The 24,290-nt window shown below is 46.9% G+C and overlaps 1 protein-coding gene across 1 annotated transcript in view; it reads right to left on the reverse strand.

Annotated features, from left to right (window-relative positions):
- The window catches only part of PACS2 (phosphofurin acidic cluster sorting protein 2), a gene marked incomplete at its 5' end in the record, with an annotated part of 213,975 nt that overhangs the window by 142,008 nt on the left and 47,677 nt on the right, over nucleotides 1-24,290 (reverse strand). Inside the window, 4 exons of the mRNA XM_054984815.1 lie at nucleotides 1,800-1,890; nucleotides 14,196-14,353; nucleotides 19,448-19,507; nucleotides 21,439-21,519. Of these exons, the coding sequence (XP_054840790.1) occupies nucleotides 1,800-1,890; nucleotides 14,196-14,353; nucleotides 19,448-19,507; nucleotides 21,439-21,519 (390 nt within the window). The remainder of the gene's footprint in view (nucleotides 1-1,799; nucleotides 1,891-14,195; nucleotides 14,354-19,447; nucleotides 19,508-21,438; nucleotides 21,520-24,290) is intronic.

A 24,290-nucleotide genomic window follows, 5' to 3' on the forward strand; every position in this document is an offset into this window, starting at 1 on the left:
GTATAATCATAAAGTTTTATCTCCTACTTTCCTGTTATCATCTGCAATTCTATCAGATAATTTCAAATTTGGATCAGAATCAGATCAATTTAAAATGTGGAAGAAGACAGTACATGCAAATTGTTGTGCTCTCATTATTGATGGAAAAGCAGTTTCTTCTGAAGGTAAATTGATTAAAACTGATAGTCAGACTTCTTTTATTTCCATATCTTCCAGTCAAAACCTCTGTTATCAATGAGGGATCTAACTAAATTTGAAAGGTTACCGCTTGGAGACAGAAATGTAGTACACTGCATACTTATTATATTTTGTTTGATTTAAACTGTAAATCTGAGAAGGAATTTATGAAATGGCGGCCAACAAGAAGAGATTCATGAAATAATGGCAAAAAAGATTGAAATTATCAAACTAGCTCTGAAGGTTGGTGTGACGGACAAGTCTGGCTCCACCTCCACTGAAAAACCAACCAATAAGAGGGGGCAGAATGCCGGGCGAATGAAAGCTGGTGTACATTGGAGAGAGTGAGAGGGAAAAGGGAGAGGGGTCGCGGGCAGTTAAAATCTGCTCTGTTATGCTGAAACATTCCCTGTTTAACCTCAATATGTTTTTGAGTTAAAAACCATTCACTCCTATGTTCCAGCTTGTAAATAAACCACCCCAGGGGCCCATCGCCCCCACGCAGCTGACCTCCCAGGTCATGACCAAGGACCAGTAGGCATCCTGCAGGATTGGGCTCTTGGGGGCTGAGATGCCGGGAGATGCTGCTCACCATCCTCTCCCTCTTCTTCCACCCCCCCCATCCCCTCCGCCCACTGCTGTCATGCAATGAAGGGCTGCCGAAGCCTGGCTCCAGATTTTTGTCCCCTACAAAATCCTCAGTTTCAGCCTCAATATCTATTCCCTCAAGATCTCTGCTCCTCCCCCCAAGAATCCTGTCTTTTAGTCTCCTCATACCCAGGTCTGCCTCCTCATGATGATTTCTCTCCCACCAAGAGTCGGTGCTTCAAACCTCCTCTTGCCCGCCCCGTTGGGGAGATTTCTGTTCCCCAAGGTCTCCTTTCCTCCAGGATTAACCTCCCCTCATGGATTGCCTCTGCCCTTTCCTGTACAGGAATATTCCTGTCTGCCCAAAGAACATCTCCCTCACAAGTTTAACCTCCTTTCATAGATTGTCTCTGTCTTCCTGTCCTTTAAAAGAATATTCCTGTCTCCCCAAGAACATCTCCTTGACTGTCCCCTCAAAGAGTACTTTTTCTGCCCCCATTCCAGCCCAGAGCTGTTTAGCTAGTCCCAAGAACCATCATTCCACTCTGGGGGCCATCATTCCATTCTCAGAGGAAGATTCTCTAACTCCATCCCACGTGTTCATTGCAACTTTTGGGTGCTGCAATGTATTCCAACGGAGCCAATGCAAGTCGAGTGGCATTCGTGGCTCCCATTATATCTAATGGAACTTTCCTGAGGCACCCGCTTTGGGAGTCTATAATTCGGACATCTAAAATCCAATCTTTGCCAAACTTGGAGGGTGGCTGGAGGATAGCCTTTTGAAGACTCCTTGTGAGTTTGGCATCTCTGACTGTCAAGGGGGCCATTCTATGGCCTCCGAAAGTGACAAGACAAAGGAACCGGTTCACAAACTGGGGCATGATCATGAATGTTCTTGGTTCGTGACCCGCGACAAACAACAAACCGCCACGAACCACCATTTTCCCAGTTCATGCCCATCTCTAGTAATTTCTCTTAACACAGAACTGGTACGATTGAATTGTATTCTAAAAATGCCAAAAAGGATAACTTACTGGACTGGGTGGCTCTCTCAGGCTTCTAACGCTGTGGAGGCTCCCAATTTCTGTCTGGGAACTTGAGTGAGACAAGCCTTCAAAGTAAGGCCTACAGTGAGAAAAACAAAGAACATTTGGAGCGAAAGTTAATGATAAGCCTATGGGTAACTCAAGCCTGCACCATGCTGTGGATCGTTTGGAAATATTGTTCAGAATATGGACATGCTTATAAAGGGTCTCTAAAAGTATGAGAGATGTTGAAGTAAATCTCCATTAATGTATAAATCTATAATCCATGCCATGCACATTGTAACTTCTTCATTTCTGGGTCTGTATGGAAAAGGAACGTCCCTGATAATGGTGCAGATCATCCTCTTACTTTTTCCTCTTGTATACTTACTATTGCTGTTTTATTTTTTTATTGTACAGTGTGATAGTAGTAGCTTTATCATTTGTTGCATTATTTTTGTGATCATGCTGTGTAATACATATTAGTTTGGTATGCATAGAAAAAAATTGCAGTTGGTACAGAGGTTTATATCCCCCTACAAAACGGGGCAGTGATACTCACTTAGAGATTTGGGAGCCACACGTGGCTTTTTTTTTTTATTAATAATTTTTTATTTTTCAATATCTAACATACAAAACTACAATGACAGTAACTACAAAAGACTACAATAGCACAAGGGAAGGGAAAGAAGGGAGAAAAAAGAGAAAGGGAAGGGGGGGTGGAAAAAAAAGGGGAAGGTAACCTACAAACACTAAACGCTACATTTCAATGCTTTCCCTTCATACTGCCATAGTAAAAAAAATAGCTTAATAAAGTAGTGACGGAGTGGTTGATCATACAAATTACAAATTACAGTTCAAATTAAATCTTTTTCCCTCCCCTGGGCCTCGGGCGCAATTCCCTCTGCGCAGCTACCGCCAGAGCGCTCATTGCCTCCCCCCTCCCTTCAGGCTTCGGATCCTCTTCTCTTTGCTTGGTGTCTGGTCCAAATTCTGAATTTTTATCCACAAAATCCCTTAGCTGATCTTCCGAATTAATCTTGTAAGCTTTATCTTTATAACTAAACCCGATTCCTTCCGGGAGTAGCCATTTGTACTTTATATCCCGTTCCCTCAAGAGAGCTGCCAACATCTTGTACTTAAATCTTTTCTTTCGCACTAAAAATGGAACGTCCTTCAATATCTTGACTTTATTTCCCAGAAAGTCCAATTCCGCATTGTATGAATTATATAGGATACTGTCCCGGACCCTCCTAGATGAAAACTCGATAACAATCTCGCGAGGCAGCTGCCGCTTCATTGCATATTTTGAAGATGCCCGACGGACTCCCAAAATGGCGCTTTTCACTTCTTTAGTTGCCCTCGCGGGTGTCGCTAAAAGTTCCGAGGCGAGAGCCCATAAATCCTCTTTTTCCTCCTCTTTAACATTCTGGAGACGCAAAATGGTTTGTGTTCGCTCCACTTGCAATCCGATCAGCTGATTTTCCACCAACTTTAATTCCCTGTTCGCTGCTCTCGTAAGTGACGCACTTTCCCGGGCAGACTTCTCTGCCCCCCCCCCGCTGCTTCTTTAATGGCTTTCACATCGCTTTCAATTAAGCCCACCCTTTGATCTGTTTCATTCAGCTTGTCAACAAAGGGTTTTATGGCTTCCATAACCGCTCTTTTAACCAGTTCCTCAAGCGTCTCGCCCCTCTGCAAGGCCGCCGTAACTGACTTGCCAAGAGAAGGACTCTGCTTTTTCGCTGCCATTTTAGGGGGGGGGGGAACCGCCAATCTTCCGAGACTCTATGAGGGGGGAAAAATCCGAGTCTTCTAACCTTCAGACCCCACCACTCCTCACATGCGCTTGTAGTAACAGAAGGGATTCGCTTACTTGCAGGCTTTCGCCTAATCCTGCTCCTTGCCGTTTTCCATAGTCCAGCAGCACACTGGGTGCCGCACTCGTCTGCCGGCCTCCACAGGGACAAACGGGCGATTTACCCCCTGCCTCGATCTGTCAGAGGGCTCTTCCCGCCGCGTCCCGGACTCAGACTCCCTGCCGGAGAGTCTGGGGGCTAACCTTTGCAGATCAGCCGCCCGGCCAGGCGGCTCGGCCGCTTCCTCTCGGACCTGCCGAGAGGAGCGTCCGACATGGCTGCGAAAACGAAAACGAATCCGGACTTAGCTGAAGTTTTCTTCTCTTCAGTGGAGTGAAGGCATCCAAACTGGTCAGGTATGCCTTATTGGTGAAATCAACAGCAGCCCGTACACGGGCTTTCTCTGTGGTGGCCCCTACCCTGTGGAATGGCATGCCTGAAACCAGGAGAGCCCCCACTCTCCTGGCTTTCCACAAACGATGCAAAATCGAATTATTCAAAATGGCTTTTGTATTGTAGGGAGGGGGTCTCAGATGCTTTCCTAATGAGTTAGAGACCATAGACTTCACCACTACATTGCCTTACATACTATCTGTTGTTTTAAATATGTGCTCCTATGAGCTACATGTGCTTCATGTTGTCTAATATGAGTCCTAAAATTGTGTTATGTTCTGTTTCAGCATTTCTTCAACTCTGTCCTTGATATTGACTGTACTAATCTCACACTGTGTAATCCACCTTGAGTCTCAGTGAGAAAGGCAGACTATAAATGACATTAATAACAACAACAATAACTGGTCATAGATCCAGAGGAGTTAGCCGTGTTAGTCTGTAGTCGCAAAATAGTAAAAAGTCCAGTAGCACCTTTAAGACTAACCAACATTACTGTAGCATAAGCTTTCGAGAACCACAGCTCTCTTCATCAGATGCATGGAGGGTATGAAGAAACTGACCAGATATATCTAGGTGGTGAGAGGAGGGGGAGCAGATGCAAATCAGTTGCAAAAGTCATGAAAGAGGTGGAGTGCACCCACCCACCTCACAGGGTGATTGTTTTTTTTTTTTTGAAAATTTTTATTTTTTAATATCTAACAGAAAACTACAAAAAACTACAAGAATACAAGGGAAAGAAAAAGGGGGAAAAAGGGGAGGGGGGCTGGGAAAAGGGGAAGAGCAACATACAAACAATAAACACTACATCTCTTGTATTCCCTTCATGCTGCAATTTTTCTTAAAAGTTAACTTTCTAACATGCGATCAGATTGGTAGGTCTTATACAGTACAGATTATATTCAGGATCAGATCTTCTCCCCCCCCCTTGCGTCTCGGTCTCAATTCTCTCTGCGCAGCTGGAGCAGCTGTGCCTGCTCTCTCCTCCCCCCCACCTTCCCCTTCAGACTTTGGACGTTCGTCTTGATGGAACTCCTGATGATTGAACAAAAAGTCTGTCAGCTGGGCTTCCGATGTAATCTTATAAGTTTGATCCTTATAACTAAACAAAACGCCTTCTGGAAACAACCATTTATATTTCACATCACATTTCCTCAAGAAAGCCGCAAGTCCTTTATACTTGAATCTTCTTTTACGAGCCAAAAATGGAACATCCTTCAAAATTTTAACCTTGTTGCCCAAATAATCCAAGTCCACATTGTACGAATTATATAAGATGGTGTCCCGAGTCTTCCTAGATGAAAAGTCAATAATAATCTTGCGAGGCAGCTGCCGCTTCATTACATACTTTGAAGACGTCCGCCGGACCTCCAAGATGTCGCTTTTTAACTCTTCTTTAGTTGCCTCTGCGAATGTCGCCAAAAGTCCAGACACCACATCTTTTAAATTTTCATTTTCCTCCTCTTTTACATTCTGAAGACGCAGTACCGTTTGGGCACGGTCCACTTGCAATCCTATTAATTGATTCTCCAAAAGCTTCACTTCCTTACTTGTTGCTTTCATGAGTACTGCGTTCTCGTGCGCAGACTGCTCTGCTCCGGTCGCTGTTTCTTTAATGGCTTTCACCTCGCTCTCCACTGAATCAACCTTTTGCCCCATTTCATTCAGTTTCGCTACAAAGGGCTGCACAGCATCGAAAACTGCTCGTCTCACCAACTCTTCCAAAGTTTCCTCCTTCCCCTGTAGCGTCGCCATCACCGATTTACTCATTGCTGGGCTCTGCTTTTTCATCGCCATCTTGGGTGGGGGGGACGCCAACTGAGTTCCGAAACTCGGTAAAGGGGGAAGAAATCCGCGCCTTCTTAGCTTCAGCTCCCACCAATCCTTCGCATATGCTTAAGAGTCAGAAGGGATTCGCTTACTTACAGGCTTTCACCTTAAATCTGCTTATTGCCGTTCTCCATGGCCCGGCAGCACACGCGGTGCTGCGCAAGTCTGCCGGCCTCCGTTGGAGCAAGCGGGCAATTTACCCCCTGCATTACTTCCAGAGGGTTCTGTCAGGGCTTGCCACCGCTGCCACTGGGCGTGGCACTGGGCAGTCTGCTCCTGACATCATAGGGGGGCCAGGGATTCTGCAGGACCCTGCTCTGTGGAAGGAGGGGCAGTATACCTCACCCAGACTCCCTCTCAGTCCACTCGCTGGCCTGCTCAACCTGGCCTGCTTACCCTCTGCGTCCTCTTTCACTTCCTCCTCCCAGAGCTCTCCTCCAAACCTCCACGCTTGCATCGCACCGCTCTTGCTCCACATCATCACTCCCTACTCACACCCACCAACACAGGGCTCTTCCCAGCCAGCTTTTATAGGGCTTCCTTCTACTGTCCCACCCCTCTTCCAGCCTGGTCTTGGGCTGCACCAAGCAGTTGCAGCTGGGGTAGCTGATCTGGCCCCACTGACCAGCACCAGCTGTGCCTTGTTCCCTGGCTGCCCAGCCTCCCTGCCTTGGCTGATTGCTGCAGGCCTGTCCAGCTGCAGTCCCCTGGCTAGCAGCCCGGCCTGCCTGGCTGAGCTGATGGCTGAAGGTGGGTCCAGCTGCGGCTCCTTGGCTGGTTGCCCAGGGCTTCCTGCAGAGTGCCTCCAATAGCCCCACCTGGAGTGGCTTGGCTTTTGGCAACTCCTGGGCCAGGCTACTATTTTCTAGCTGGGGCGTGGCTTTGGGTTGTTGGGGCTGCTGCTGCTTCTCCTCCTCAGGTAAGGTTTTTGGGTGGGTGACTGCTGGGCCCCCAATCCCTCTGCCCTTGCCCCCTTCTGCCTTGCTTAGTCCCCTTTCCTTCCCCAGGGGAGTGGGACTCGCTGGCCTCCTTCTGTCTCCCCCTGCCTCCTGAGGCCCTGGGCCTTTGCCCCTTGCCCCTGGCACAGGCAGGTTCTGGCTCCATTTGCCCATGGGAGGGGTTGACCTGCTGTCCCCCGGCTGCCCCCTCTGCTTGCCAGTCAGACCGGTTGACCTACTGTCTGCTGGCTGACCAGTTGACCTGCTGGCTGCTGGCTGCCCCCTCTGTTTGCCCGTCGGCCCGGCTGACCTGCTATTCCCTCTTGTCAAGTCTGGGGGCTGGGGCTCAGACCCCGGACAGGTTCTTCCCGCGGCGCCCCGGATCCAGGCTCCCTCACTGGGAGTCCTGGAGGTTAACCCTCGCGGGTCAACCGCCCAGTCAGGCTGCTCAGACAGGTCCCCCCGGACCTGCGGAGAGGAACGTCCGACATGGCCGGGAAAACGAAACCGAATCTCCTCACAGGGTGATTGTTGTGGGGATAATAATATACTTTGTAAACCACTCTGAGTGGGTATTAAGTTGTCCTGAACTTAACGCTCTGAACTTTCCCCAGGCCAGTTTGGCCAGGGATCCTGGAGGTGTTTTGCCATCTTCTGGGTATGGAGCAGGGGTCACTGGGGATGTGGGGGGGGGGGAGGTAGTTGTGAATTTCCTGCATTCTGCAGGGGGTTGGACGAGATGACCCTAGAGGTGTCTTCCAACCCTATGATTCTATGGGCAGTATATAAAGCAAACATTATTATTGTTGTTATTAAATGCCAGCATCAGTATTGTTTGTAACTTAACCTTTCCCAGAGGTTGAAATTATGATTTCAAGCTATGCTTTTATCAAACTAAAATACAACAGCTCCTTCTAAAACAAAGATTCCTTCAAGAATTTATCAGTAAACTACTGGATGTCACAGGGCCCAAAAATTCATCATCTCCTTGATTTCAATTTTTATTATCTGAAGGACAGTATTATTTGCTAACCCAGCTGAGAAACTAAGAAATAAGTTGCTGATAGATAGCTACCCTATTGTTTTAAGGATTTTTGCTGACACAAATAAACAAAGCGAACTGATCACATTTTGTTTACTTGGAACTGCAGATTCAGCAAAGACCGTAGCCAGTAGAAGGCCCAGCTGTGTACAGAAGTGGTGTGAGGCTCCCCATCGCAATCAGGGTGCCACCGGAGGGAAGCCTGATACCCGTGTAAAGGAATGAGTCAATACGGAAGACTTCTTTTCAGTCTTGGTTTGACTATAGGACTCTCTCTGAGGAGACAGGCTCCTGCCTCCTGCCCTCGCCTGCGCCTTTCACTGAGGAGAGAAATGAAAGGTGAAACCAAGACTGCTCAGTTGTTTGCCTGGGGAGTCTCCCTTGACATGTATTGCGGCACCATCCACATCCCAACCTCTTTCACCACAAACTGTTCCAGAGTGACTTAAACAGATTTTCCAATTTTCTCACTGGACTAACTTTAGAAATACATTGTCGAAGGCTTTCACGGCCAGAGAACGATGGTTGTTGTGGGTTTTCCGGGCTGTATTGCCGTGATCTTGGCACTGTAGTTCCTGACGTTTCGCCAGCAGCTGTGGCTGGCATCTTCAGAGGTGTAGCACCGAAAGACAGAGATCTCTCAGTGTCACAGTCACAGACATTGAGAGAACTCTGTCTAAGCCCATCAATGAGCACAGGACCCAGTGAGAGCCAGTCAAGTCATTTTGCAGATCAACAAATAGCAACAGCTCTAGGATCCAGCACTGATGGCAAAGGTCTACTTGTGAGTAATGCACTGGGATCAGAGTATTACCTCTGGATTTCCTACACTTGATTAGACAAACTATGAGGGAAGAGATTGCCAATTTTTGTCAGAGTGCTGAGGGAAGAGGCTGACCTCCGGTTCATCCTCCTCTCCTTCCCCTCCCAGACAGGGAAACATAGAAGGGGCAATTTCACACAAAGGGAAACCTAGCTAGCCCACTAAGGCAGCTAGAAAGCAAACCTATAGCAGAGAAATAGAAAGAGAGATAACTGTCAATGGGAAACAAATGTTTATGCAGATAAGTGAAAGTCTACAGGGAAGGTGGCATGGTGTAGCCTGATCCAGTCAGATCTCGGGAGCTAAACAGGGTCAGTACTGGAACGAGACTCCACCAAGGAAGACTCTGCAGAGGAAGGCACTGGCGGCAAACCTCCTCTGCTCCCTCCTTGCTTCGAAATCCCCAGCAGAGGTCGTCGTAAGTCAGTTCCAATTTGACGACACTTTACACACACACATAATATACAGTATATTATGATATACAACATCCGAGATGAGGAAGAAGATGAGATAGAAATCCCAGAACAATCCCTAAGATTATTCAATCAGAGGACTACTAGCATCTCCTATCTTCAGGAGAATCCATCAGAAGAAGAAACAGGTCCATTCTCCTCAGAACACAAGGGCAGACCCAAGGGAAACAAAGAATTCTTCCCTAGGTCGAGTGTAGCAGCTAGGGTTTTCCCCTTCCCTGAATTTTTTGAGAACCAATTAAAGGCAGAATGGGCAGAACCCATGGCCAACAGCCAATTTCCAAGCTTTATTAAGAAACCGTATGCTTTATCATCAGTTTTTTCAGATCCCACAAATGGATGCTCCAGTAGCTGCATTATAGCCATTTGGACTACTCTCAGAAAATGGTGAGGCCATGACCTGGGACAGCCTAGACAAAAGGGCCAACTTCGCCCTAAGAAAAGCTCATGAAGCCGCTTCAGTAGCCATCAAGGCCTCTGCCATCACCTTGATAGTATCGAGAGCAGCTACGGTCTGGTCTAGAAAACTTCTGCACCCTATCCCAAACACCATCCACCGCCTAACGGAGGGAGCCAACAAAGTCCTCAAAGCCAATTCATTCACAGCAGATGCAGTGTTAGATTCTCTAATCTTATCATCCAGGGCTATGGCACCTGCAGCAGCCACCGGAAGAACCTTATGGCTCCGGGCCTGGCAAGCTGACTTCCAGCCTTTCCATTCCAAGGCAACAGTCTGTTTGGGGACGCGCTTGATAAGATCCTTATCCAAGCCAGAGATGAGAAAAATTCATGCCCAAGACACTGAGATGCACCATCAAGAGACCCTTTGGGAATTTCTCCTTTTGTTCCCAAAGAGTGTTACCGAGATTCATCAAGGACAACACAAGATCAAATTGGGACTCTTCTAAAGAAGCCTCCATAGAATTCACGAGATCCCACCGGGCCCACTCAGTTCGAAGTACCGTAACCAGCAGAGCCTTCGCCAGACATGCTACAATTGAAGAGGTCTGCAAGGTGGCCTCCTGGTCATCAACATCCACATTTGTAAGGCACTACAAGATGAACATCCATGACTCAGCTGATGAGCGTCAAAACATTTTTTACAAAGGACGATGACCCACCCAGATACTGTTTTGGGAGGTCCCCCTGGGTGGTTGGCAAGGTTGTGTGACTCAGTGGGGTCAGGAATGGCTGCCACAGTTTTCTTGGGTAGGTAAGAACAGAGCTTCTTTTGGGTGCCCTTTGAGCCTCTGATCTTTTCACACTGTGAACAGCAGCCACTGCGGTCTCTGTGAGATCTGTGCCACCTGTACCGACCGGTGCTGTTATTGGGAACAGCGGTGAGGGGGCTTCTAACTCTCCTTTGGAGAGGAAGCCGTCACTGCCCTCACAGTTTTTCACTTTAGAGCAGTTGGAAAACATGCTCTGTAACACTGTTGGATTTGGAGAATATGGCCACTGCGGCCGATCAGTTCTCCTGACTGACAAAGTCTTTCCCTAAAGTTTCTTCATGTAAATACAAGAAATGGAGTATATTGGTGAAGAAATTAGAAGGAATTGAAGAAAGACACGAATAAGAAAAACAGTGTTGCACTTAGGTCTTCCGTGCAGGCACACATGAGACTGCACATGTGCAGGCCTGCCGATTTCAGAGATTTCCATAGCTAAACACCACCAGGGGGCGCTCCCGCCTCTCAGCGCGCATGTGCAGCGGTCTTTCCCATCGAAAATGGCTTCTAAGAGGTGGGGCACCCTGGCCATACCCTTAGTTCCTCTTTTGATGCCAATGAAAGAGGTTCCTAGCTACTTCTGCTCGCCAGCAGTGCTGTGGTTCTCAAACACGTGTAGTGATGAAGGACAACAGCCGACAGCAGGGATCTAATCAGTGAAAAGGAATACCCTACTTGGGAGAAAAAAACTCTTATGACTATAACATCAATTCATACAGTTTTAAAGTGTCCAAGTGCTCAAATACTAATTTGTCATATACAATTCATAGTAATTCATACAATCAACAATTCATACTATATTATTAACACATTTCATAGATGACACCACACTCCCCAAACGTTCAACTCGTATAAAACGTCAAGGAGGTGACTCCAGGAAAAATCCGTGGGACGGAATCTGCACTGCTGATAGCCGGCCCCAGTTTGGGCTTGGAATCTTTGGGTTCCCATCCACCGAGTCAGCTGAATAAAGAAAAGAAGAGAACATCATTAAAAGATTTGGAAGATTAGTTCTATTTGTAGATACTTACCTGGAGACTTTTCCTGGAGTCACCTCCTTGACGTTTTATATAAGTTGAACATTTGGGGAGTGTGGTGTCATCTATGAAATGTATTAATAATATTGTATGAATTGTTATGAATTGTTGATTGTATGAATTACTATGAATTGTATGTGACAAATTAGCATTTGAGCACTTGGACACTTTAAAATTGTATGAATTGATGTTATAGTCATAAGAGTTTTTTTCTCCCGGGTAGGGTGTTCTTTTTCACTGATTGGCTAATTTGAACCCGGAGTGCCTCTGTTCGGTTTAGACAGCAGGGATCTAGCAGAGGTGTCTGCCATATTTCAGCTGGTGTTGGTTTGGTGGCAGAAAAGGCAGACCGCTTCTTCCTGGATGACTTTTAGGAAGATCCTTTGATCCTCTGGTAGCTTAGGTATAAAAGTGGCCACCTTGGTCCAAAGGAGGAACTGATAAGCAGCCATCATCGCAGCATAATTTGCAATCTTCACCCCGAATGCTGCTAAAGTATAAAACGTACGTCCCATCGCATCCAGTCTCCTACTCTCCTTATCGAAGGGGACAGAGAGCAATCCTTGCTTGGGCCTCACCTGCATCTCCTCACTTACCAAGGACGAGAGGGGGGTGAACAGAGAGAAAAGGACAAAGGTAATCTTTCGTCCTGTAATGGTTATCTACTTTTCTGTTTGTAGCAGGAGTAGAGGCTGGCTTCATATTTAGACCCTTCAACAGCTCCATGAAGCCTTCAATCACAGGAAAGGTGAGCACAGGCATAGAGCCAGCATAACTATGCTGCAAGATCTTATCTGTGAACTTAGATTCTGCAGATGTCACGTCAATCTCCAGGGCCTTAGCCATACACTGGAGTAACTTGTTGTATGCCCTGAAGTCATCCGCAGGAGATGCATCCTCTGCCGGGCCAATCTCCCCTTTGGGAGAATCAGATAATGGAGAGTCACTGGGTCTGCAATGTTCGCTGCCTCTCTCAAAGCCAGGTTCGGAGGGGTTCATCCGGAACCTGCATAGGAAGAAGCTCTCATGGAAGGAGATCTGGAATCTCTTCTAGAATAGTAAGAACCTTCCCTGTAATGGTGGTAAGGGATGGGTTCATCAAGTAGGTGGCCCTCTCTTGAATAGCTCCTGTGAGGATAAGGGCTTATCCTGTGTCTTGAACGTTCCCTCCGTTCCTGTGATGATCGAGAGGACCAAGAACCACAAGAAACTGATCTGGGTCGCCCCGATGGAGTAGGGGGTTTCTCCACCAGGGTAACATCCTCATCTTGGCTGCTCTTGGAAGGAGGAGCACTGTGGGATGAAAGATGATCCCCAGAGCCTCTGTGTCTCTTTTTGAGAGGTTCAGAACCGGTGCCCTCCGAACGTACCGGAGGAGTTGGAGTCAAGATGACACACTCCAAAATCGCCTTCTCATTCTTAGATGAGTTCTTCCTCTTCTTCCTCTTTTTTTCCGGGTCAGACCAGGACGGTCCTGGAACTGACATCAGAACCAAAGACTTCGGAACCAAGGCAGGATCACTATGTTGGTGCGTCGAAGGTCGATCCGAGATGATGGGTGATGCCGAAGGTGTTCCACCTCGGGGGGTCGTTGGATCAGAGGCCCTTGGAGGGACATCATCTCATTGAATCTGAGGAGATGCAGCAACTGCCGTCGATGTCAAGGGCATTCGACTTATAGGAGTCTTCGAGCCTGATGGTGCTGGACCCGAGACAGTTGGAGCCAGTTCCGAGGAACTTCGGACTGAAGCCGGGGTCGATTCCAGTGGTGGTCTAGACTCCGAATAGGTCGGAGAAGGGTGGGAAGGTGGCGTCATCGAGCCGATTGATGTGGGGCCAGACCGGGTAATGGGACCAGGTGAGGCAGAAGACTGTGCCTTAGCTGGTGGATCAGTAGCTTCCATAGCACGTTTCCATAGGGAAGCTTGCAGTCTGCCCGCCTGTTCTGCCCTGGCTTTCGAAGTGACAGCTCGGCAATGCTTACATGTCTGCGTACTGTGGGTCTCGCCCAGACTGTAGAGACAACTCGAATGGCCATCAGACCAAGTCATTTTCCTGTCACAAGACACACATCACCTGAAAAGGGCTGTTTCCGACATCATCGATGAAGTTCGAACGAGCAGAAGTAGCTAGGAACCTCTTTCATTGGCGGCAAAAGAGGAACTAAGGGTATGGTGGGGCGCCCTGCCTCTTAGAAGCCGTTTTCGGTAGGAAAGACGGCTGCGCATGCGTGCTGAGAGGTGAGAGCACCCCCTGGTGGTGTTTAGCTATGGAAATCTCCGAAATTGGCAGGCCTGCGCATGCACAGTCCCATGTGGGACTGCACAGGAATACTGTCGATGAAGCTAGAATTAGAAGTAAGTTGAAAAGAAGGAAAGAAAAAACGATACGTTGAGACAGTGGCTATGCTAAACTGCTCTCCCTGTCGAGGTAGGAAAAGAACTGAGGAGATGCGTGACTCCCACCAAGGACTATAAGTGGAAAAACTTTGTTCCTGCCTCCCTGATTGGAGGGTGGGAATCACCCGCCAAGATATCCTTTACCTCAGAGGGCGCACTGGGCAGCCTCCAATATTCACAAGGGAGCTTTGTACATGCTTTCCGAAGGCAAAATGTTTCTTAGGTTAGCCGAGTCCTAGCAACACTTAATTGGAGCCACTGGCAGGAAGGGAGTGAACCATCACTATAACTCTGCCTCCTACTATAACTCCCTGATACTGCTACCTCAGCTACTCCCATCCCATCCTAACAGCCAATGGGTGCAACCAATATCAGATCCTCTTACTTTAGCTTTGGTTTTGGCGTGCTGAGAACACTCTCATCGTCTTCCATGTCAGGGCCGCTGTCGCTTGGGTTGTCAATATCGAGTGTGTCATAGAGAAGGTCTAGATCTTCATCAGCTTCTGCCACAGGCTCAGTTGGATCCTGCTCAGAATCCAAGACCTAGGCACAAATCACCAACAGCTTATTCTTTTATTTTACCTAATATTTCCCCTTCAGTGAGTACCACAGACTTGTAAGTTGCATAGGCTGGCCTCTATCCTGAGAAAATTTGGAGAAAAGATTGTAAGAAATGCCCCTATATTCTCTTTTGTAACAAGTGCAATGCTTTTGAAGACAAAGTTTTAAAATGTGCAACACACATTTATGTAAAACAATCTACAGCAAATACTTTTACCACTAAATTTTAAAGTTTTTATTAGGTATTGTACCATATGGTTTAGCAAACTTGCAATGGCCAATGGCCAAATACAATAAAATTCTGCTTCTGATCTACCGCAAATTAAGAGACTTCCCATATAAACTGTAGATAGGTACAATGTATTTTCAATATTATGTTCATTGTTTAAACATGAAAATTTTTGGCAACAATTAATACATGACAATGTGTTTGAATTAAAGTGGTGTTTTCAGTGTTATACCCAGTAACCAAATATGTGCCCAGTCTTACTTGAACTGTATTGTTTCTATCAAAATAACATTTTTAAACTATATTAATTTGTTTTCTAATCTCAGCTTTTCTATTTTCCTTGATGTAAGATGACAAAAATGCAGATACGCGAGCTAAAGCATCACAGCTGCAGCAGTTTGTGGCTCTTGTATACACACCATCTGGTCCACATATGAACCATTTTGACATAGTTACAGTGCTGCCTATCAACGGAGTCCCGGCATCTGTGAAGGATGCTCCTTGTGCACTGTGCCCTGGCCCATCTTGGTTGCTCTTGTAAAGAATGCATACAAGAGCCCTTGATGCCTATCAGACATCAGTCCCCCACCCATAGCACTTGCCCTCAGCCACCCAAAGAGACAACCAGCAGCTCACTACTTGAAAAGACCCACCCTAGACAGAAACGGTATGGCCACCTGTTGCCCAGTTTGTAATCTGCCCTTTCCAGGCAAAGTGACTGAGTGAGCAGCTGCTGACTTTTTCGATAGCTCTTGGGCTCTGGGCCCGTTCCAGTCTGGTTTCAGGCTAAGGCTATGGAATGGAGAAGACTTTGGTGGCCTCAGCTGGTCACCTCTGTCGGAACGTAGACAAAGTCCGTGCCTGTTGGTTGCCCCTTCTGGATCTCTCTGCAGTCTTTGATACAGCGGATGATGCCATCCCGTTGAGGCGTTTGGAGGCAGAGGTCGTTATCAGGGGATGTGCCTTGGATGGATTTAAATCATTCCTCATGGGATGGAATCAAAGGGTTCCTTTTGGAGACTGGCTATCTTCAATGTGGGAATTATCTTGTGGGGTTATGCACAATTATTCCCCATGTTATTCTATCTCTATGTAAAGCCTTTAGGAGAAATTATTTGGAGCTATGGAATTGGGTGCCATCAATATGCAGACGAGACCCATCTCTGTATCTTACTGTCCACATCCCCCCTGTTGATGCAGCAGAGGTACTGTGTCATTGCCTGACAGCTCTGGTCAAACGGCTAAAAGGAAACGAACTGAAACCGAATCCACACAATTAAGAAGTGATGCTGGATGGGAAGCTGGAGATCTTGAAGGACGCGACTTCCCACTTTCAGCTGGTTCAACTGACCCATGCAAGCTCAGTTAAAAGCCTAAGGGTCATACTGGATCCAGCACTGTTGCTAGAGAAATAAGTAAATGCAGCTTACTTTCAACTCAGAATAGCCTAGAAGATGGTCCCCTACTTTGACACAGTTGACCTGGATTCACACCACAGTAACATCGAGACTAGGTTACTGTAATGCACTCTATAGTGGCCTCCCTTCAGAGCAACGCAGAGACTCCAGCTGGTGCAAAACTCCACAGCCTGGACATTATCGGGAGCTAGATGAAGCATGCACGTCACTCCCATGCTGCAGTCACGTTATTGGCTACCCACTAGTTACCCAGCGCAGTTCAGGGATTTGGCTATCACATGCCGAGCCCTTTATGGCCTTGGTCCCTGATATCTGCAGGGCTGCCTCTTCCCCATGCTCTGATATGGCAGCTTCACTCATCTAAATAGGACATTTTACAGATAAAATCCTGCACACTGGCAAAATCAACAACTGCCCATACATATACATTCTCTGTGGTGGCTTCTACTTTATGGAACAGCCTACCTGAAGAGGTCTGGGAAATTCCCACTTGTTAGTAGTCAAGCCATACCCTGATGCTAGTAGGGAAGTTTATGAATATGGCTATATCATAAACCCCTCTTCTCATGTGCTTCAAGCACATGGCACGTTGTCTGGCCAGGCAAAACAGTTCCCAATCCAGCTGGAAGGGAAAATTACTAGAATGTGAGTCACGAGGAAGGACTGGCTAGCAGCCCCATGCCCCAGAGATGTCAAAGACGTAAGGACAAAGGAGGTCTTCCAGGACTTCCTGAGTTAATCCCGTCCACACCCTGCCGATCTTCCCTCCCTTCCTAATCAGAGTTAATCAAGGATCTGATAACTCTTCCCTCCTGCTCATCATGGGTCATCAATCACCTCTCTTACCTTTAGTAACACCCAGGAAGGTTTAATCAAAACTCTCCCATTTTATTGTCTCACCTCCAGAGACAGCCATTAAGCTATTGTTTTGGGGCAGAAGATGAGATCCTGCCCCAGGGAACATTCCACAGTATAATTGGACTGCCCTGCCATGTGCTCAGTGTGTGTGTTCTTGGGACCCTATGCATACCCTCAGACACAGGTCTAAGCCTTCTCCTTCCTCTTGCTGCGAAGTGCTCGTCACTCAGCCTCTACTCTCTACAGACGTTCTCTATCTCCTAGACTGGTGAATATCACCCGACTCTAAATCTCTCTCCCTCTTCCTCAGTGTTTTTTAGTTAGCTCTGTGACTATGTCGTGTGTGATTTCCTGTGTTTGCTTTTGCTGCCCCTCTAATAAAACCATTCCCATTGAACACCCTCCTGGTTCCTTCAAAGAGTTCTCTAAGGGAACAATCCTGGTATACATTGGTGGAGATCCTGCTACTTACCCCTTCTCGCTGTGCCTCCTTGTACACTGTGTCTCCCAAACTCGCAAGGAACCACCGCCCCCCCCCCCCCCACACACTTGGGTAACACACTTTTCTGGCTTTCAGCACACTATGCAATACTGAATTATTCAGGGTTTTTTTACTCAGGCAATAGAGTGTGCTGCAAGGAAATGGTGCAGAGAGAGGCTCTGGCAATGGAACAGAGGCTGCAGACTACACTACAAGGTCCGACTGGGTAGTTTCCGCATCCTTTAATGTGTCATATTCAAATTACTTTGTTTTCAGCAATGTTTCATCTCTGCATTCCTATAACTGAATTTATGCTTCTTTTCCATTTTTTGCTACGCATGTTGTATTGTTTATTGAATGTCCAGCTGGTGACTGTACTGAACGACTTTGTGTAATCCGCCTTGAATCTCAGTCAGAAAGACAGACTAAACAAACAAACAAACAAACAAACAAACAAACAAACAAACAACTGAGGGTTCACTCGGGGTCCTGAGATACTCAGGAAAAAAACAGGAATATTTTCCAGGAATACATAAAAATATTTGCAAATTTGTTAACACAGCTAACAAAGTTTGTATTTTTAAGTTTCATAAATATGTCAAACTGTACATATATACTCACTAAGTTATAAATGATGCATTTTATGTTAAAGCAGTCAATTAAGTGTAGCTGTAATAGCAAAGTAAATAATGCATATTTTTACATTTCCCCAGATTTCCATCTTCTTACTGGGAAAACTGAAATCAGAGTTTAAAATTTCTGGATTTTTTCTTTATTTCAAACACGATTCAGGAAGAGGCTAAGGCTCGATATATATTCCCACCTGGCTTCTCTTTATTAACATTATTTATAGTCTGCCTTTCTCACTGAGACACAAGGTGGATTACATAGTGTGGGCCCGTACAGTCCATTTCAAAGACATTTCAATACACTTGTAATAGGGTACATTATGCAAATTTGCAGATTTGAAACAAGCAGAAATGCAATATAGAGTTGAGGAAAGGATGAAAGTAATTGTAAGTAATTCTAAGTAATTAAACAACAGCAGGATCTACTCAGTGGGCTCATACTTACAGCAATAATAGTAAAGTCCAGAGTCACTCCCTGTCCCTTACTGATGCTTCCATATATTACAGATTTCCTATCTAAGTAAAAAAAAAGCTCTCTTGAATAATTCAGGTTTGCATAGTTTGTGGAAAGCCAGGAGAGTGGGAGCTTTCCTGACACCTCAGGCAGGTCATTCCATAAAGAGGGAGCCTGCAAGAGAACGCACTTGTACAGGCAGCTGTCAATTTTGCCCATGTGCAAAACGGCACCCGCCAAAGGCCCTGTTCAAAGGAGCAAAGCTGCTGTGTTGGAACAGAGGGGCGGGGGGGCAGTCCCATAGACATGGTGGACCAAGGCCATGAAAAACTTGGCAGGTGATAGCCCAAACCTGGTAACTGATGGGAAGTGACTGCAGAATGGGAGTAATATTCATGCTCCTCCTAACTCCTGATAATAGCCGAGCTCCAGTGTTCTGCACCAACTGGAGTCTTTTCGTTTACTCAAGAGGGGAAACCTACGTAGAGTGCATTATAGTAGTCAAGACTCGATGTTGCCATGGCATGGATCAAGGTGGCCAGATCGGCCATGTCACGGTAGGGGGCCATCTTCCAGGCTAGACTGAGTTTGGGGAAAGCATTTTTTGCAGCTGCCTTAACTTGCTTTTCTGGCAAGTTCCCCTGCTGTTCACCCAAGTTTGTTGAGTAACAAAAAGTCAATCTAACCCACGTAACACCATAGGATATATGACAGCAAATACAACACAGGGGTCTCCAGAGGAGAGGGACCCTGCTTTTGTGTTCTGAACATTTTCTGATATTAGCGTTTAAGAGAAGCACCGGAGGCTCCGTTTCAGCCATGCTGCTGCACAAGACCAGCACTGATGTGGAGGGACAGAGAGGGAGGAGCAGCCAAACAAACAAGAGTATCGCTGCAATTCAAAAACAGCCACATGAACGTGGCATACGTCCTGTCTCTGTATCTCTGTGCCAAACCCCAATGGAAGTTAAAGAAGTCACTGGAACAAGCAGGAGCAGCCAGCTTACCTCTTCTGAGATTTTAAACCTTCTCAACAAGGCCACCACTTTTTGCTTGAAGTTTTGCTGCTGCAAATATAAATACTTAACATCAATATATTTCAGCAAACCACCTTCTCACTACACTGAAGTAAGCTCTTCCCCCGTCCCTCCAGCCAGCTGGAAAGAGGGAGTGCTTAAAGGGTAGAAGGCTCTCCGCGCCGTTTGCGAACAGCGCTCGGAGCCTTGTACCCTTTAAGCTCTTCCTCCATCTCTCCAGCCAGCCGGAAAGGGGGAGTGCAGGTAGAAGGCTCTCCGCGCCGTTTGCGAACAGCGCTCGGAGCCTTCTACCCTTTAAGCTCCCCTCCTCCCTCCAGCCATCAGTGAATGAGGTGGAGGAGGCCCTTCCTGCCCCTCAAATGGCCGCCCCATCGGGTAGGAAGGACCTTTTTGGCCTCCTCTGCCGCCGCACAGGCCCGCACAGCAGTGAAGGCTAGAGCCACCTCTTCAGGCCCTTCCGGCCCCTCAAATGGCTGAGGTGGCAGCCATTTGAGGGGCAGAAAGGGCCTTTTCAGCCTCCTCCACCACCGTGCAGGCCCGCAGGGTGGTGGAGAAGGCCAGAGCCGCTGCTGCTGGGCAGCACCCTCCACCACCACAGCAGCAGAGATAAGGTAAGTGAGGGGGCTGGGGGTTGTGGGTTTTGGGGTGTTTAAAGGGTACAGCCGCTTGCAAGCAGCAGGAAAGGTCCCTTTAAACTATCAGCTGGCAGGTGGCAGGGGGGGATCCCCCCGTCACCTGCCAGCTGATAATTTAAAGGGACCTTTAAAGGGCCAGGTAAGTGGGTTGGAGGGAACGGGGGGCTAAGTGGGAGGGTGAGGGGATGGGGTGGGTGGGAGTTCTTGGAGAAAACCTAGTCCCCTGAATCACTTTGCAATGCTCCGAATCTTTACGGAGCATTCCGAAATGCTTCGGGTTTGGGGTATTTCCGAATGTTTTTTCTGCTTCAGGTAAATCCGAAGCAGGAAACCCGAATATTTTCGCGGCGCATACCCCTACTCCTTACAGATCTGGTATTGCATAATATTAGCGTAGCAGTGAGGGAGGTAGTGGTCCTTGCACTGTTGACTCTTCGGGTGCTAGAGAGGTTAGATAAGCAGTGAGCAAATTTGCCCGGTACAGGCCACCTTTTATAGATCCCACCCTGACAGCTACCAGCTCCCATCTGCCCTAGAATAGCACACACACCATAATCATGCATTGGGTAGAGACTGCTAAAAAAAATGTACCCCAAAGAAGTTATGTATTCACATACTGAATACACAAGTGGCCATAATGGCTTAAACAATAGTCCAGGACTACAGTTGTGGTGTACTGATGTAACCATTGTCTCACAGACGATGTTTCCATGCCAGCTGCTCCTGGTAACCATGCATGTCAATGGTAGAACTCTTCCCGTCTTCCAGCATCCTCCACTTAGAACACGTGATGTCTCAGCCCCAGCTGCACACCACAGGCTACAGGCCAAGAAATATTGTTTTTTCTCCCTTTGGCTCCCACCAAGGAAGTTTCCTCCAGGCCAGATTGGCAGGGATCCTGGAAGGTTTTTTGTCTTCCTCCTGGCACAGAGCAGAGGTCACTGGTGGAGTGAGGGGGGTAGCTGTGAATTTCCCACACTGCGCAGGGGGTTGGACTAGATGACCCTTGGTGTACTTCCCCCTTTATGCTTCTAACTTCATTCTGCACACTGGATTGGTTAGCAGAGCTTTTGCCTGTAAGTCATTCTGAAGTTTCCTTGGTTTGTATGATCATTTTGCCAGGCATTCATGTATATCTAAATTGTAGGGCAATCTGATATTTCTTTTTGGGTTTCTACAAAAGGACACTATAACTATTAGCCAGCTTGACTCCCAGGAAATAAAGAAGGATATAAATAATTTAAATTAAATAAATAGTTCAAAGGACACATATAGCCTATACAAATCCATCATTTGATCAATTAAAAGTAATTAATTTCCACCCACCCTGGTTATGGATGGTGTTCTTACTATTGACATCCGCTGCTTCCTCAATTTTCCCAACTCGTAGTCATCATCATCCAAATCCTAAGGAGAAAGAAGTCAGCTATTATTGTATTATCCATAAAGGGCTTAAGAAAGGAAATGAGCACAATCTACAGAACTCACGGGAGAAAGTCTTGAACACAGAAATGCCTTGCCATTGTGTCTTTGGAGCTATAACCCACTCTCCATCAAACAGAACTGATACCTTCCCATTGCTATGGAGAGGGAGGCTAACTTTTTGCTTCTCTCTGCATTAAAACCTAAAGCCATTCGATTAGTTTTGTCAGGGCTTGCCGCGGTTGCCGCTAGGCGAGGCGCCGGGCGGTCTGCTCCTGACGTCAAAGGGGCGCCAGGGATGCTGCAGGACCCTGCTCTGTGAAAGGAGGGGCGGTATACCTCACCCAGACTCCCTCTCAATCCACTCGCTGGTCTGCTCAACCTGTGCCACTCACCCCCTCTGGCCTCTGGCCTCTCCTCTGGCCAGGCTACTATCCTCTAGCTGGGGCGTGGCTCTGGGCTGTTGGGGCTGCTGCTCCTTCTCCTCAGGCAAGGGCTCTGTGTGGGCGACTGCTGGGCCCCCAATCCCGCTGTCCTGGCCCCCTTCCTCTGCTCTGCTTAGCCACTTTTCCTCCCCCAGGGGGGTGGGACTAGCTGGGCTCCCTTTGTCTCCTCTCGCCTTCTGAGGCCTTGGGGCCTCGCCCCTTCCCCCTGGCACAGGCAGGTTCTGGCTCTGTTTGCCAGTCAGGGCGGTTGAACTGCTGTCTCCTCGCTGCCCCCCGCTGCTGCCTCCTGGCAAGTCCGGGGGCTGGGCTGCTGACCCCGGACAAGTCTGAATGAAACTAGATTAAGTGAATGTGGGGGGAAATGGAATTCGGGGGGAACACTGAAAAGAAACTCCTATGAAATATTTTCTCTTTTGGAATAAGTAAAATGCTTTCTCCTACACCAAGAAGCTTGGATGGACAGCAAGGGAACTTGCTGGGAAAGCAAATTAAGGCAGCTGCAAAAAAGGCTTCCCACAAACTCAGTCTAGCCGGAAGATGGCCCGCTACCCTGACACGGCCGATCTGGCCACCTGGATCCATGCCATGGGAACACTGAGATGTGACGACTGTAAGGCATCCAATACAGGTCTCCTCTCTAGATTAACCTGAAGACTCCAACTGGTGCACTTTTTAAACAAGGCTTCATCAGCTATGATCTCACAAACTTTTCTCTCACCAGCCAGTTCTTCTGGTTCATGTTCAACTGAACTTAGTAAGGCAAATCTGTTCTTTTAAAATCTTCAAGAATGTCATTTAAATTATATTTTGGCATTGTGCTTGTTTCAGTATTTCTCTTCAGCTCTATTCTAATTTTTGATATTAACAATGTTGCGATCTGTGCCACGATCAGCCCCTGGTCTTGCTTCATGGAAGAGAACACACCAGCTCCCCCCGTTTTCTGCTTCTGATGGCGTCATCTCTTTCATTTCTGCACGAGCCACTCGGTGACATCCATGCATGCAGCTATCTATTTGCAAAAATAGTAAAGAGTCCAGGGGCACCTTTAAGACTAGGTGCTACTGGACTCTGTACTATTTTTGCTACTACAGACTAACACGGCTAACTCCTCTGGAACTATCTACTTGGTTGCCTGAGGCGTGCGTTTGCATTGAACAGTTTGTTGGCTTCACAAAATTCTGTGAGTTGCTCTCCTGCTTCAATTTGTAATCCTTGTACAAATTCTCTTAGCTATATTTGATTCTGCTTTGCTTCCTTCTTTTATATTCCAGTCACCTATGATTATCATTGCATCCTGTTTAGGTGCATGATCAATTTCATCCTGGACATCTGCATAAGATCTTTTAATTTCTTCCTCTTCAACATCTGTCGTTCGGGTGTAAACTCAAATTATGGTTATGCTGACAGGCTTTCCATGAAGTCTGGTCAGACTTTGCATTATAGCTCTGATAGACAACAGAGTATAGGTCAACATATAGATAAAAACGGCAAGCTGTGCAGGCCCTGCTAGGCCCCAAAGGACATGGGACACAGAGCATCCCAGTGCCAGGAGTCAATCGATCGAGAGATGTTTGACCAGCATGTTTACTCTGAAGCAACGTCACAGTGTCCAAGAAAACACTGAGCTGAAATCGTGGGCAACTCTTTGACTAATGAAAATGCTTTGTTTTCCTTATAATATGAACATATATTTTCCCCAAATAAGTTTTAAAAGGAGGAAGGTGAGCAAACCAGAAAAGGAACTTAATGCTGACAATTCACTATAAATACTGTGTGTGTATGCTTAAGCGGCGTTAAGAGAAGGCTATGAAGAGAATCTCAAGTTTCAGTCATGAATCATTAATAACAAGGTCTGAGCAGAGAGTGGCTCGGCCATGAGGCCTGCCGAAGGAAAATTGCATCATCACAGAGAGACATTTTAAAATCCAGACCGCAAAGCATGGGGGGAGGTGTGGAATCCCCTTTACATTAAATGCTATCTTTAAAGTGATAAAATCCTATTCTGTAAGGCTCTGTGGTTAAGGTGATGCCAGACTGCTGAACTGAGATACAGCTAAGAGCTAGAAGAACTGAACAGCAGAATGAATAGAGATTTCTCCTTCCGAAGTCTGAGATTTCAGATAATTAGCATTAAATAGTCAAAAGCTATGTGGGATAGTAACTGTTTTTGAACAGAATTTGAGATTGTATAAGAACCAACTCTCCCTTCTGTGCCCACAAGATTTTCATACCTTACAACCATCCTTGCTATGATTCCTAGCTGGATTCCTCCCGCTAGAAGCCATTTGGGGCTTGTGCTACATCAAGGTT

This window comes from Eublepharis macularius, chromosome 7 (genome assembly GCF_028583425.1).
Source record: "Eublepharis macularius isolate TG4126 chromosome 7, MPM_Emac_v1.0, whole genome shotgun sequence".
Lineage (NCBI taxonomy): Eukaryota > Metazoa > Chordata > Lepidosauria > Squamata > Eublepharidae > Eublepharis > Eublepharis macularius.